This window comes from Ptychodera flava, chromosome 14, assembly GCF_041260155.1.
Source record: "Ptychodera flava strain L36383 chromosome 14, AS_Pfla_20210202, whole genome shotgun sequence".
NCBI classification, from domain to species: Eukaryota; Metazoa; Hemichordata; class Enteropneusta; family Ptychoderidae; genus Ptychodera; species Ptychodera flava.
In genome coordinates, this window is record NC_091941.1 from 11,431,845 (window position 1) to 11,445,642 (window position 13,798).

Genomic DNA, 13,798 nt, shown 5'->3' on the forward strand with positions numbered 1-13,798 from the left:
TCCTGTTTTTTTTTTCACCATACTGCCATGAGTGAAAACCAGCAGTATCTGTAGAATTGTCTGCAGCCAAGACATTACAAATGATTTATTCTGTGAATTTGAAGTCATTAGTGTCAAATCATTGTACTTCTTTCAATACATGCCAAGCAGCCACAGGCTAATTAGCCAACGGAAGAACAGAAGACATTGTCTGTTTAATTGCAAAATATAAACAATGCACCATTAGACAGCATAATTTGTCATCTGTTATGGTCTCAGTAACCCATATCTTAAAATTTGACAATGGTCTGAAAAAAGTTGCAATTGTATGCCAATAAGGTAGATGTTGTTCTTGAAAACCTGTGTTTTTCCCTTTGCATGTATTTTTTTAAATTTTCCAATTGCTAATTGCAAGGATTAGACCCGACTGTGTAGCTTCAGTGCTCCAACAAGCTTTCAGAAAATGCTAATGTCTAGATGAAACAGCACTTGACACTTCTTCAGCATACCAGTATAATACGATCCCCATCTTCCACCTCCCTTCCTTTTTACTCAACTTTATGAAGACCCCATTTTTATATAGCCATTGCATCTGCCCTCTTTTTTTTCATAGCATTTTCGTGTTCTTCATTCTCCATACGCCACCACAATCAGAATATCACAGAATAAACAGTTGATGCATGAGACATTTATTGAGTTCAAATTCTACCACCGCATATATAATCAGAACCTGAAAAACGTACATAGAAGTACAGTATATCTGTACTCATCTGAAATTCCTCCCGAAAACCAAGGTGGCAAAACAACATCCCCAGAAATTTATACAGTCATTTTTATCCCCGTCATTCACTTCATGTATCTGTATCTGCTGTGAATTGCCTATTGTCTGTACTGTGCTCTGCCTCTGTTATGGTCATTAGAAATACATAGAATTGTCCTCTCTGTTTAGCAAATCACAGGACTGGTACTTTTTATATAAACAGCTCAATTTCAACATGCAACTACCTGTCTTGGTAGATATCTGAAATGATTTGGACTTTGATCATCAGACATATTGTGTACAGCCGTAGATGTCATAGGCCAACAAATACTAGCTACCTTTCACAGTCAATAGATTCAGACCACACATGCATGCATCTATACATTCTGAAATTTCACTTTCTAACCGTTTACAACAATAAAAGTGCATGTTTCTCTGATACTGCAAACACGTATAGAAATGTACATTTAACTTCTCCAAGGAAGGACAATAATCGTTACATGTTAGTAGCCTTCATTCAAATGCATGGCCGTGCATATTCAACGTTTACCAGTGCCACTCACACCCCAAACAAATTGCTGTGAAAGGGACATTTTTTTACAATGAGGGTACAACAATCTATAAATCTTAGTAGCTTTACTGTCAATGTGCTTGTTGTCGTTTACAAGAATATCATGCTGGCACTGACAATAATACAATGAAGTATTGAGTAAATTAAGGCCATAACTTCAGCAGAAGGCCCATGCATTCATGGTATTGCCAGAGAACTGTTCAGTGTATATGGGCTAGAATTTACAACAGCTCATAGGATAATGATGTGAGTGAAGTCCAGTTGGACAGAGTACATCTCGTGACAGGACGTCATTTGCTGATATTGTCGCCTGTCTTTGTGAGGATCTTTTCATGGTGATTGTCATAAATCAGACCTGTCCGATGATGAGGGGGCCGTACGGTCACGTACTTCTCATCATAAATTTGGTATGTTTGCAATGTGGCCAGCCAGGCATAAAACTCACAGACTTCCTGTAAGTGCCCTTTGTAATTTATACCAATTCACCGAGTATACCACCCCTCCAGGAATTTGAAGGCCCTGGCACAAACAGCAAACTTTTTTTTTCCTTTTCTCTTTCTTCTTTTCTTTTTTGCTTTATATGTGGATTGGGATCGTTTTTCTTTCTGCAGACATTTGTCTAGGTGTCAAGGACAAAATTTCAGTTTCATACCAATCTTTATCATAAATCAGAGTAAAACCTTAAGAGTCAAGGTGAAATGTTTGGCCGTGCACGTACGTTTCCACACAAGTCTCATGCAGCCAGTGGCTCAGAGAGTCTGTTTCATTCAGGGAGATACTTTTTATTCCGGACATATGAAAGTAACTCAACTCGGGAATGCATGTATACATCTGTACACCACTGAACACTAACTGTTACAGGATCCCGTATATAAATAAATGAATGAAACATCCGTTTCCTTCTTAAAAAGCGTCCATTAATTATAAACAACAGCCAAATGATGCATCTTATTAAATCTATATCTGTCACTCAGATGTTAATCAGGTAGATTTTTGCATCTCCTGTAAAGGAGAAAGGTTTTACTCAGGTTAGATGATACTGGTATACAATCTTGTTATCATCCTTTACAGACTTTCCACGGCACATAAATGTGACTTTCATTTCGCCAAAGATGGCCAGTTATTATGACACATTTAAACATGAAATTTAGAGAAGACATTGAAATTCTTGTTTGTAATGCTATGATTTAGCACCAACGTATAACGGTATCACGATGTATTTTGATCGTTAACCTGTTAGGGTACATATGTGCGTATTTTAACCACAGGAATTGTCCCCTTGTTATGGTGTTGAAGTTGCACAGTCATAGTGTACCGAGTTATACTTCTCAAGTTACTTACACGCTGCAGACGGGATGGGCATGAGGCCAAGCTTTCTGTCTGCTGTTGTGTAATAATCTCGTAATCGCGTGTCCCTAAAACTATGTCAGTGGGACAGAACGGGTAGAAGTTGAGTTGTTGCTGTGGAAATCAACAGTCTGACATCTGCAGCTATCTGAAATCTCTCATGGTACGTCTGTGTACAAGGTGTTGGCGCCATATTAAAACCATGTCAGTCCAAACGTTAAATATTGTTTGTATTCTGCCCGCTTTTAGAAAGTGAATTATAGAGAGAGAATGTTATCACTAACGTCGTACAACCTATTCCGTCTTATGTATCTCTTTATCTCGATATCGCAAAGTTAGATATTTGTTGTAGAAAATGAGAAGGAAAGGGAGTGGTATTCCAGCTTTTTGTTTATTTGGAAGTCAAATGTCTGCTTTCTCCATGTTGTTGTTAATTCCATTATACAGTGGCTACTAAACGCCATACGCTTTGACAAAGAACTGTACATTTTTTTTTACAAAATTTCTGCCACTTTGACTTTGTTATTAATAGGGTATTAGTAAACAATAGTTAGTTTTTCCGTATGACACTGAAAAAGTGCAAATATTTAATGAATGTCACTTACACTCAATGCCACTTCCATCAGCTTCTTGTTACTTTTTACTTTTGTCAGTATTAGATAAATGTGGTTGTTTTAAAAAACATTTGTTTTAAAAATCTTTTTAAAAGCCATTTGATGCCGTATGTTGTGGGTTCGAACCCGATTGAAAACTAGCCGTATTTCATCATTGAACTTCGTAAGGGATGATTGAAGGCAGTAAGATCTCAGATCTATATATTTTGCATTGACGACGATGACGTATTGCTGGGATGAAAACCAACAAATGACGGCCTTCATGTCGATCACCAGCTGCCTCTTGCCAATTTGCCTTGTCTATGTTTTCATTTCCTGAAAAAAATACCAGAGAAAGATTCTGTGAGATTGATAAGTTGGTTTTCATGATCATCACCCCTTTTTTTTTCATAATCATTATCACAACAGAGACAACTACCAGCAAATAACTGACTTTTGGAGAAAAATGTGTTTTTTTTGTGTTTTAAAAAATTTCAACATGTATCGATAACTTGCAAATTTTATAATTATATCTCGTGTCTAGAGCCTGTTTATAGGTGCCTATCAAAATCTACTATTACGTTTCATCAATTATCAACAAATGTTACTTGTATCTCACGTCTAACACCTGTTTTTAACTGTTGAGCAAAACTCATTTTCCCCCTTCTTTACTGGAATTATGCATATAGCATCAAGTCTGCCTGTGAGAAATTATTTATTGAAAAAACAATAAGAGAGTGGAAGCAGGGAAATTATGAATGGCTCCAAGCCCCTTGATTTGACAACTAGAGATGCTGAGAAGAACAACTTTAACCCATAGCCATAAAACATGGTTTACAAAAACAGCTGTAGGTCAATACATGACTCTGGCCATATCATTTAAAGATATCACAATTGATTAATTTCTTTTTTGAAGGAAAAGCAGTGAATATAGAAAAAAAAACGGAAATTTTTCAGATGTACAGGATGAAGCATTTTAAGAGATATGATATTACATGGCGTCTTTTGTGTATTTTGTAGTAAACGCTCTTTGCATTCAAAAGGCAACTGTGTAGACTTTCAGTCTTTACGTAATTCTCCAGTTTTTTGTAGCGTTCTTCTATTTTTTGTGATGTTTTAAAATTCTTGGCTTCAGACATTGTCAAAGTCTATTTCTTGTTGATTTTTTGCTGAGAAGCACTGGTAGCTTCAATCTAGGGTGGCGTGATGTTGTCACAAAATATGCAGGGTAGGGTAGCATGTTATTGTCGCGGATACTCTATCGTGAATTGTTTGTTACAGAAAAGATCACTTACACTTTTCAAAAGAAAATTCTGCTGGATGTTGATGACAGAATGCAACTCAGAGCACTTCATTTATGCCAATATAATCTTCTCCTTGGTTGCCACTTTGAAACAATTAGGAACAAAAGAGCAGAGGGTGTTCGGTATTTTTTTTCGAAAATTTCTCCCACTGACTGAAAGTGGAGTGAGGTGGCCATTTTGAATGTCAAATTTCATGTAGTCAATCCATGCTTGTCTGAGTGGTGTTCACACATTGTATTGATTGCAGAGGCCGCAACGGTCCCTGCACAAGGGCGTTGTAGTACTGCTCGCAGATCCAGGGAGGTGAAACTCACCTTACTCCCTGCTGTGTTTCTGACAGACTTAGTCATGTTGTTCACAAATTTGCATGGGGATCCTGACTTGCTGTTTTCTTTCAGAGAATTGTCAAGTGAACCATGAGCAAGTTTTGAGACTTTTGTTTGCAAGGTGTACATTACGGTACCTGAAAAGGCCTTTCCTGAAAAAAACATATGGCACTTTCCCTCCATTCAAGCAACAATATTTTGTGCAAGAGTTTGCTGAATTCACTGGAAGCCTCATTTTGTAGGTCATACTGAATACAACAGTAGATGAAGAAACACAAGGCTTTTTGTGGAAAAGTTCTATTCTTGAGTTGTATTTGGTCTTCATCTCAAATCTAAGTTTATATTCATCTGTTAAAAATGCCCCAGATAAGGGACACCAATACAGTATATCTAAACTTTTTTGCAGTTTTTTCCAACAGCTTTCAGATTGCCACTTTTTCACTTTGCACTATTGAAGCTTTGCTAATTTTGGACAAAAATATCACAAATCATGTAGACTCTCATACTTTCTAGAAAAATCTAATTTTCTTATAGTATGATTGAAACTAGGTGACATGGCTGTTTAATATAAGAAGTTCTTTATGAGAACTAGGCTTTATGAATACTGTTTTTAATTGGGGCTCGCTGCCCCTTTTTATGACTGCTATTAAAGTCTAAAGTACTAAGATCTTTGCCTGCTGAATTGCCTACCTGGTGGAAAACAACATGTTCAACTAAGCTTTTGTCACTATTTTTCTATGGGAAACCAACACATGGATGACCATAAGTGTACAGTGCCAAGAACATAAACAGACATCTATATTCATATATGCCGGTTGAATTATCCTCCATTCTTATTCAAGATACATATACACAAAACATTCTGGAGTGGTCCTTACTCAATAAAGCATACTCCACCGCGGAGAAGTGTTTTTGTACTAGTTTTGATTTATCCAAGCTTTATATGCATGGTGCCCGTCCATAAATTTTAAGCCAGTCTGTCAGCTGTCATTTGTTCGTAGGTCTCCCTAAGGACTCGTGGTACTTTTGCGAAGCTCAGTTGATTTACTGCTTACCCCTCGTTGGATTCGTTGACAGCTACAGCATGTTCAAATTTTCGCTACTGGCTGAAAGGGGAGGGCAGATATATTACAGAGGAGACTGCATGTGCTTCTGTGACCCTCCCTGACACCAGAGACCATTTCCCAATTTTCCCAAAGACTCACGAGGATGTTGGAATTTGGTGTAGATTGCTCTGTAGATGAGAGACATCCCATTTGAAGAGCTCCAAGTGTCAACTCTCTGATCTGAAGCAACAAATCAAATTTTTTGACAGCTTTCAGTCAGCAGCTCGACTGTATCACTTGGTACCAGCTGTCTCCAAGTACAGCAAGGGAGAGCGTCTGTTACCATCTTGGAAAGAAACATTCACTTTTTCCAGTGTAGCTTTCTAAGTGAATACTTGTTGTTTATGGAAACAGGGATATGTGACAGTCATGAAGTACACTACCTGTAGAGCTATTGGCTTCGATATGGCCATTCACTCATTCTGTTTTCCTACCGTAGTAGGGCTTGACAGTTCACAGTATGCAAATGAGGTCTTCAATGTGCACCCATTGTTTCACTATGTTGGATGAATTTCCACTGTCCTCTCTCAATAGCTGAAACAGAACGGCAAAAGATATGGAGAAAGAAAAGTTTAACTGACGAGGGAAGGATTGCCTTCTCTTGTAATGAAGGGACAAGTGAAAAAAGAACATGATTGACATCAGATACTGAGGATGATAAAGTGACTTCTGAATCCGAGGATCAAAAGTGTGTCACCCCATAGGGTAAAAGTCCCATTTATTCTTACCCCGTTGGTATTGCCTGTGCACAACAAGCTCTACCTCGGGCTATTTGGCAAAATGCATGCACACCCTTCCAGTGTCATGTCGTCAACATGACTACTTTCAGCTCTAAGAATTCAAACTATCATTGAAAGTGACAGGACAATTAGTAAGCTGTTTTATCCGTGTCAGTCATTGTTAGAATGTAACCCAAAGCCCGGACAGAGATTGATGAAGAAACAGTGAATGCCGGTCCTTTGCCACAAGTGGCTCCCTTAGTTTTCCTGTTTTTTCTCCTCATGTAATGGTAATGTCACTCCAAGTCTTGTCTCCCGGGATCAGAACAAAAGCTGGTCAGTTCTGAGATATGCAAAATTGGTGGACAAAGTGTGATGTCCAAGATGGGTCAACTTGTGATGTCCAAGATGGGTCAACTTGCTCTATCACACAGGGATCCTGCAATGATAGTATGCCAGAGCCTGCATCCCAGGCCCAAATACACTTTGCACAGTGCAATGAATACCAAATTGACAAAAACAAAGTTGTTGCATCAGTCGAAGTGCTGGTTTCACAATGCCAGATTCATGGTATGGCATGAATACAACAGTTACCCTGGAATGATGATGAGAGATCACTTATAGATAGGAAAAACTGTGATATGCAATCTACAGAGATAAAAAATCCAACTGGAAGTCCATGGGAGTGGAACTTCCACCAAGCAGTAAGTGTGATCAATTTGCATTGGATGACCTCTGTACAGACAGAAAGAGCAATGGCATTTGTGTGTGTGAAATACTGCCGGGCTGAGGCAGATAAAAATGAGAGAAGGGGTCTTTTATGTTGTGTATACTAGCTGCACACTCTCTATCCGACAAGGGACAATGTCCATACTTTTACCATTTGCTCATGAGCCTGTCAAAACTGATTGATCCTCGAGACATTCAGGTGAAACTGACAGTAATTTGTCCCCGCGGACGAAGTCCGGCGGGGACTTATAGATTGGGTCCCGTCTGTGCGTCCGTCCGTCCGTCCGTCCGTCCGTCCGTCCGTCCGTCATCAACAGTTTCTCAGACACTGCTGAACCAATTTCGTTCAAACTTGGCACAAAGGCATAGCACTATGACCTACAGATGCACGTCGATTTATTTTGTGATACGATCGAATTTGGCCGCAAGGCGGCCATTTTGTTGCGATTTTTCATGTCTTTGGACCACAACTCAGACATCCTTGAGCAGATTATGTTCAAACTTGGCACAAAGGCATAACACTATGGATGTCAAATAATTTTGCGATATAATCCAATATGGGCGCGAGGCGGCCATTTTGTTGCGATTTTTCGTGTCTTTGGACCATAACTCAGACATCCTTGAACAGATTCTGTTCAAACTTGGCACAAAGGCATAACACTATGGCCTACATGTGCATGTCAAATAAGTTTGCGATACGATCCAATATGGCCGCGAGGCGGCCATTTTGTTTGCGATTTTTCGTGTCTTTGAACCATAACTCAAACATCCTCAAACTGATTCTGTTCAAACTTGGCACTAAGGCATAACACTATGGCCTACACATGCATGTCAAATTATATTGCGATACGATCCAATATGGGCGTGAGGCGGCCATTTTGTTGCGATTTTTCATGTCTATGGACCATAACTCAGACATTCTTGAACCAATTCTGTTCAAATTTGGCACAAAAGCAAAATAGTATGCCCTTCATATGAACACCAATTGATTTTGTGAAATGATCCAATATGGCTGACAGGTGGCCATTTTGTTTGCGATTTTTTCATGTCTTTGAACCGTAACTCAAACATCCTTGAACCGATTTTGTTCAAACTTGGCACAAAGGCAAAGCACGTACTATGGCATGCATATGCATGTATCAATTAACCTTGCGATAGATCCAATATGGCTGCAGAACTGCCATTTTGTTGGAATTTTGCATGTCTTTGAAGCATAATTCAAAGGTCATTACACCCATTTTGTCCAAACTTGGCAAAAGATCAAGCACTATGGCATACATGTCAATTTACTTCGTGACATGTTCCAATATGGCTGCCAGATTGTAAATTTTTTCCAATATCTCTGCCCGATGGTCATTTTTGGATTTTTTCATGTCTTTGAGGCTTAATCATATGCAAATATTCCTTAACCAATGTTGTTGAGACTTGGTACAAAGATAAAGTACCATGGCATACATATGCATGTCTACTAATTTTGTGCTATGATCCATATGGTCAAGAGACAGCCATTTGATTTCAATTTTGGTGTGATTTTTTTATGTCTTTGAAACATAAACATAGGTCACTGTCCCTCGATGGACTGATTTTGTTCAAACGTGATACGAAGATAAAATACTATGGCTGCATTCTTGTGCACATTAAATTGTTTCATTATATGATCCGAAATGGCTGATGGCTGATTACAACAACATACCCAATCCCATAGCATTTCGAAAATTCCACCAAACCATGTGTATAGTATGTGCCGTCATGACACTAGAGGCAGTGAGGGCATCGGTATGTGTGATGTAATCAAAAGTTCCTTCAGTGGTCATTACCGGCAGAGATGAGTCATTTATTGAACGTTCCTCAGATTACTTCATTATGCAAGTCACAGGCCTGATGCACCCGTTGCATCAATGTCATTCCACAGCGACCTAGACCACAGCTACCTAGACACCAAAGATTATAACAAAATGGACAAGCGGGGACTGTGTCATCAATGATGACTTGTTTGTTGTGTGTTTTGCAAGTTTCTTCTAGAACTTTCTCCCCTTGAGTACAGAATGAAAGCAAGCGGTTCACACCTGCTATATGTTTAATACACACAAGACATTTACATGGAACCACAGCTGGTGAGGTATGCAGTGTGGTACTTAATCTCCCCAGAGACGCATTCAGTCTTTTAAGGTATCTGGCCTTCCTCCACAACTGCCCAATACATCATGACCAGTGCTCCAACAAGGATCAGGGGATAGTTGATATTTTTTTTTTAGTGGCCAACCATGCTGATCTGATGGATGCCCCCCCTCCCACAAATTTTGTATGATATATCTCGACTACTCCTCGGCATGTATGTGATCATGTCAGTCTCTGCCTGCTACTGCACTGCAGTTTCAGTAGCCAACACTGATCAACCAGTGGGCTGAAGATCACCAGGGAATTCAAATAAACTTGCACTGAACCTCATTTGGGGGAGAGGGGGCTAAACAGCACCTCTCATCATGATAAAATATGCACAAAATAAACCTGGGCAACCTTATAATGATTGCCAAGAAAACAGGACACTGTGATGGAGAATAATCACAATGGAGTCATTTATTTGCGTTGTGGGAGGAGAGAGAGATCAGAATCTTACAAAGAAAGTTGAATGTCTTGCTGACCTTGGGGCTAATTCCTCATAATTCCTGTACTAGACCTTATCACTGGACAAGTCATTGCTTTCTTCTTTAATGCTGCAGCTTTCTTTCATGTCAAGTGAGTGTAACTAATTACGGTGCTGACAGCAAAGGCTATTGCCCTCCAGCTGCAAACAGACACAAAGTCAGTTAAAGTTTCTGCAGAGAGGAAAGTTTTGAAAGTTCCATCATCGCGTTTTGCTCTGATATTTTTTATGATTATGTTCACATTAGGATCCAAGTGTAGCAACAGATAGCATCTCAACCCTTTTCAACTTTATTTACCCTCCTAGGGTCCAACTCTCCTTTAGAAAACTCAAAAATGTACCAAATGTAGGCAGAAAGTATGTTTAGGAAAGCAGTATTCCTTTGGGCTTCACAGGTGGCTGTGATCTCATTGGCTGAAAGTCAAGAACAAATTTGCATAAAGCTTGCATACATTGAGTAGCATGTACAAAGTGCATCTTATTGCAAGGAAGGTACAAGTTTGTTTGTTTGTTTGTTTTCTCTTTATTTAGATTTTCTTCATACGAAGCACAAGGAAGGGAGAACCGGAGTTTGTGTGTGCCAATGGACAAAGATGTGAAATCACGCCAACCACAAGACTCCTGTGTCAGTCTTGCAGATTCAGAAAATGCATTGCTGTGGGCATGTGCAGGAAAGGTGAGACACTTTTTGTATGCAAATGAAGACTGGACGATCCAGAAAACTTTATTTGAACTCTTGTATGCAGGTTATGTTGTAAACAATCAATATAAAAGTTAATACTGTGGAGTCAAAGGTGCAAGAGAAAAATCGTTTAGACTTGATTGAATGAGATTACTTATCAATCTTACATGCCTACTTTGGCCCTATAGCTAAGCCAGATACCAGAATTGTAGATAAGCCAACAAAAGATTGTTATCTCCTCTCTTTAGGTATCTGGTGCTTGTATTGTATGTTGTTTTTCTCATTTTCATGGTCCACCACTCTGACCACCTGTCATGCTCCATAGACTGACCTGTATTCTTGAAGTTGCTGGAATGTAAATTTTTTCTATTCAAGAATTTGCATTAGCGTTTTAGTCCTTTCACGGTGCCTGGAAACGTTGAATGTTTAGTGTACGTGACTTTTTATCGCAGTAGGCATCGTTTGGAGGCAGGGGTGATACCGTGGCGACAGTCCTTGTTTCATTTGTATCTGTAGCTTAAATTCAATGGACGTCAAAGATGCAATAAAACGTTTAAGAAAAAACAAACTTTTATTGGTGTGAAAGAGGTTAAAATCCAGAAATAACTGTGGTCTGTGAAACTGCAGAGTGATGTGTTGTATTCAGTGTGTGAGACTGTTTGTGCAACTTCTAAGTGTGACAAAGTGCAAAGCATTCAGACCACCGTAAAATCCAATATGTGGTACTCAAAGAAGTTGTTTCCCTTTGTCAGACTTGAACCGTTACAATTGAACACACATCTCTTAAAATGCTTGCTTATTTTATCAAAAACATTGATACTGCTTTCACTGAAGAGTCTTGCGAATGGGTGTGTCATTAATGGTTGAATTTCATTCTTTCCTCTGTTAGAAAAAACACCCAGACGACCGACACCTGATCAGATCCTGTGTCGAGTCTGTTGCGATGTGTCATCAGGGATACATTTTGGTGTGTACACCTGTGAAGGCTGCAAGGTAGGAACCAGGCCTTCAATGGCAGTGATTATGATTGTATCGTTACGAACATGTGACATTTAGCTACTGCCGACAGAAATTCTGACAAAGTTTGTCTTTGTGCATCCGTCTCTATTACAGTAGTCACATATCAGTCGGCATGTAATGTTAAGTTTCATTTAGATCTTCAGTGGGACGTATTAAGGTAGAATGCGCCTTTGCTACAGATATTCGGACTCTCTGATTTTTTTCAATGCTTTTCTGGTCTACCACCTATCACTGCTTATTCTTAAGGTGTCGGAGTAAGAAAGATTGTCATCATCTCAGTTTTTCAAAACCAAACATTTTATTTTTCCCCATAGAGTTAACATAGAAATGGCAGCCATTTTGAATTTCAAATATCGGGAAATGTTAGGTTGTTTGTTTCTCTGGTACCAAACTTCACATGGTGACCCCCCTAAGTTTTTATTGTCGATTTGGTAAGAGAATGATTGAAAGTTTCATTGAGGAAAGTCTGAGCAAAAGTTAAGTCTTTCATAATCAAGGTGCACACTACCTTAGAGTACAGTTTTCATGATTCTTGTAGTAAAGGTCAATTTCAAAAGTTCAGGCAAAGTCAGACAAATATTTATATTTGCATATGAATGATGAATCAGCACTGTCCAGAGATCTGAATACATTCAGCTGTGCTTGTTATCATCAGTTAGGGCAACTCGCCCTTAAGTATTATTTCAAATCCACGTTAATGATGTACCCAGGTGTGTGTAGGCAGATACAGACATTTTTGAGCATACGTGTATTTTGGAGTAGTACCAGTACCACGTTTTAAAGTGACAAGATGGGGAAACGATGTACAAATTCTCAGTGAGGGTTTTCATATGTCTCCCTGACAACTGATCAGAAAGGTGAAAAAAATCAAAATAAATGTGAGTGTACATTTGTTTTTCCCTGCCAACAAATCTGTTTATTCTGACAGCCTGTGCTGGTAGTTTGGGGATACTGCTCGTGCAAATCAGAATGTGTGAGGATCAAATAGTTGCATTTCCAGTGTAAACCGTACTGCCAGTTAGTAACCACATATACATATTTTTCACAGACAACTCTGATACATGAAAAGCCACTACCACTTGTTTGACATCATGATCAAACTCTTTTGGCAGCTTTGACAAGTTGTCCTCTAATGTTTGCAGAGAAATATGTGTTCTTTCCGCCACTGTGATTTTCAGTGGAATGTGACACCCTCACACATTTTATTGGTTTTTTGTCAAGAGGTTTTAAACCATCCCACTTGGAATCAAAATGACATGACTGAAAACATTTCATGACGTGCTTACATGCATAATACTATCAGCTAATGTTTTCACATCCGAGGGATTCTCGTTTCATTGCTTTGCTGACATAATGCTGTGCTCTTCAAATAATGACAGTTTGGTAAAAAAAATTCAGTTCGTTTGTGATCCCATCTATTTCTCTCCCCAACAGGGTTTCTTTCGCCGCAGTTCTAATTCCGGAGATCACGTGAATTATAAATGCCAGGGGAACAGAGACTGTGAAATAACGCCCACCACACGCAACCTCTGCCGCTACTGTCGATACAACAAATGCCTTAACGAAGGAATGTCTCGCGATAGTAAGACATCTAACTCTATGAGTAATTATTAATTTTTATTAGTTTGTCTTATTTCTGAACTTTCTTTCTGTATGCATGCTGATGTTATGCATTTTATTTGTAACATGTTTGCACTATAACACTGCATGTTACTAATAATTCTCGCCTGATCACAAAATGTACAAGTTTGATCTTTATCCCCCACCCTTTTTTCATCTGTAGTTCCTTCTACTTTACTGTTAGTCTGTATAGAGTTCTGCACCTATATAGTCTGTGGAAGGAGGACAAAACTCCCCATTTGGCTTACAAAACTGAAACTATAATGTATAATTGTGTAAACATTTTGAAAATAATAAACCATTATTTTCACTTTTATATTTTTCAAACGTCGAATTCATTGTGAGGTAATGTTTCTCAGGTTGTCGTGTCACTAAACTTAAATTCATTTTGTTGATTC

The 13,798-nt window shown here is 38.8% G+C and overlaps 1 protein-coding gene across 1 annotated transcript in view; it reads left to right on the forward strand.

The window, feature by feature from the left end:
- Positions 1-13,798, forward strand: part of LOC139149351 (uncharacterized) — a 58,058-nt gene that overhangs the window by 21,216 nt on the left and 23,044 nt on the right. Inside the window, exons 4-6 of the mRNA XM_070721069.1 lie at positions 10,610-10,754; positions 11,650-11,753; positions 13,215-13,383. Coding sequence (XP_070577170.1) covers positions 10,610-10,754; positions 11,650-11,753; positions 13,215-13,383 — 418 coding nt within the window. The remainder of the gene's footprint in view (positions 1-10,609; positions 10,755-11,649; positions 11,754-13,214; positions 13,384-13,798) is intronic.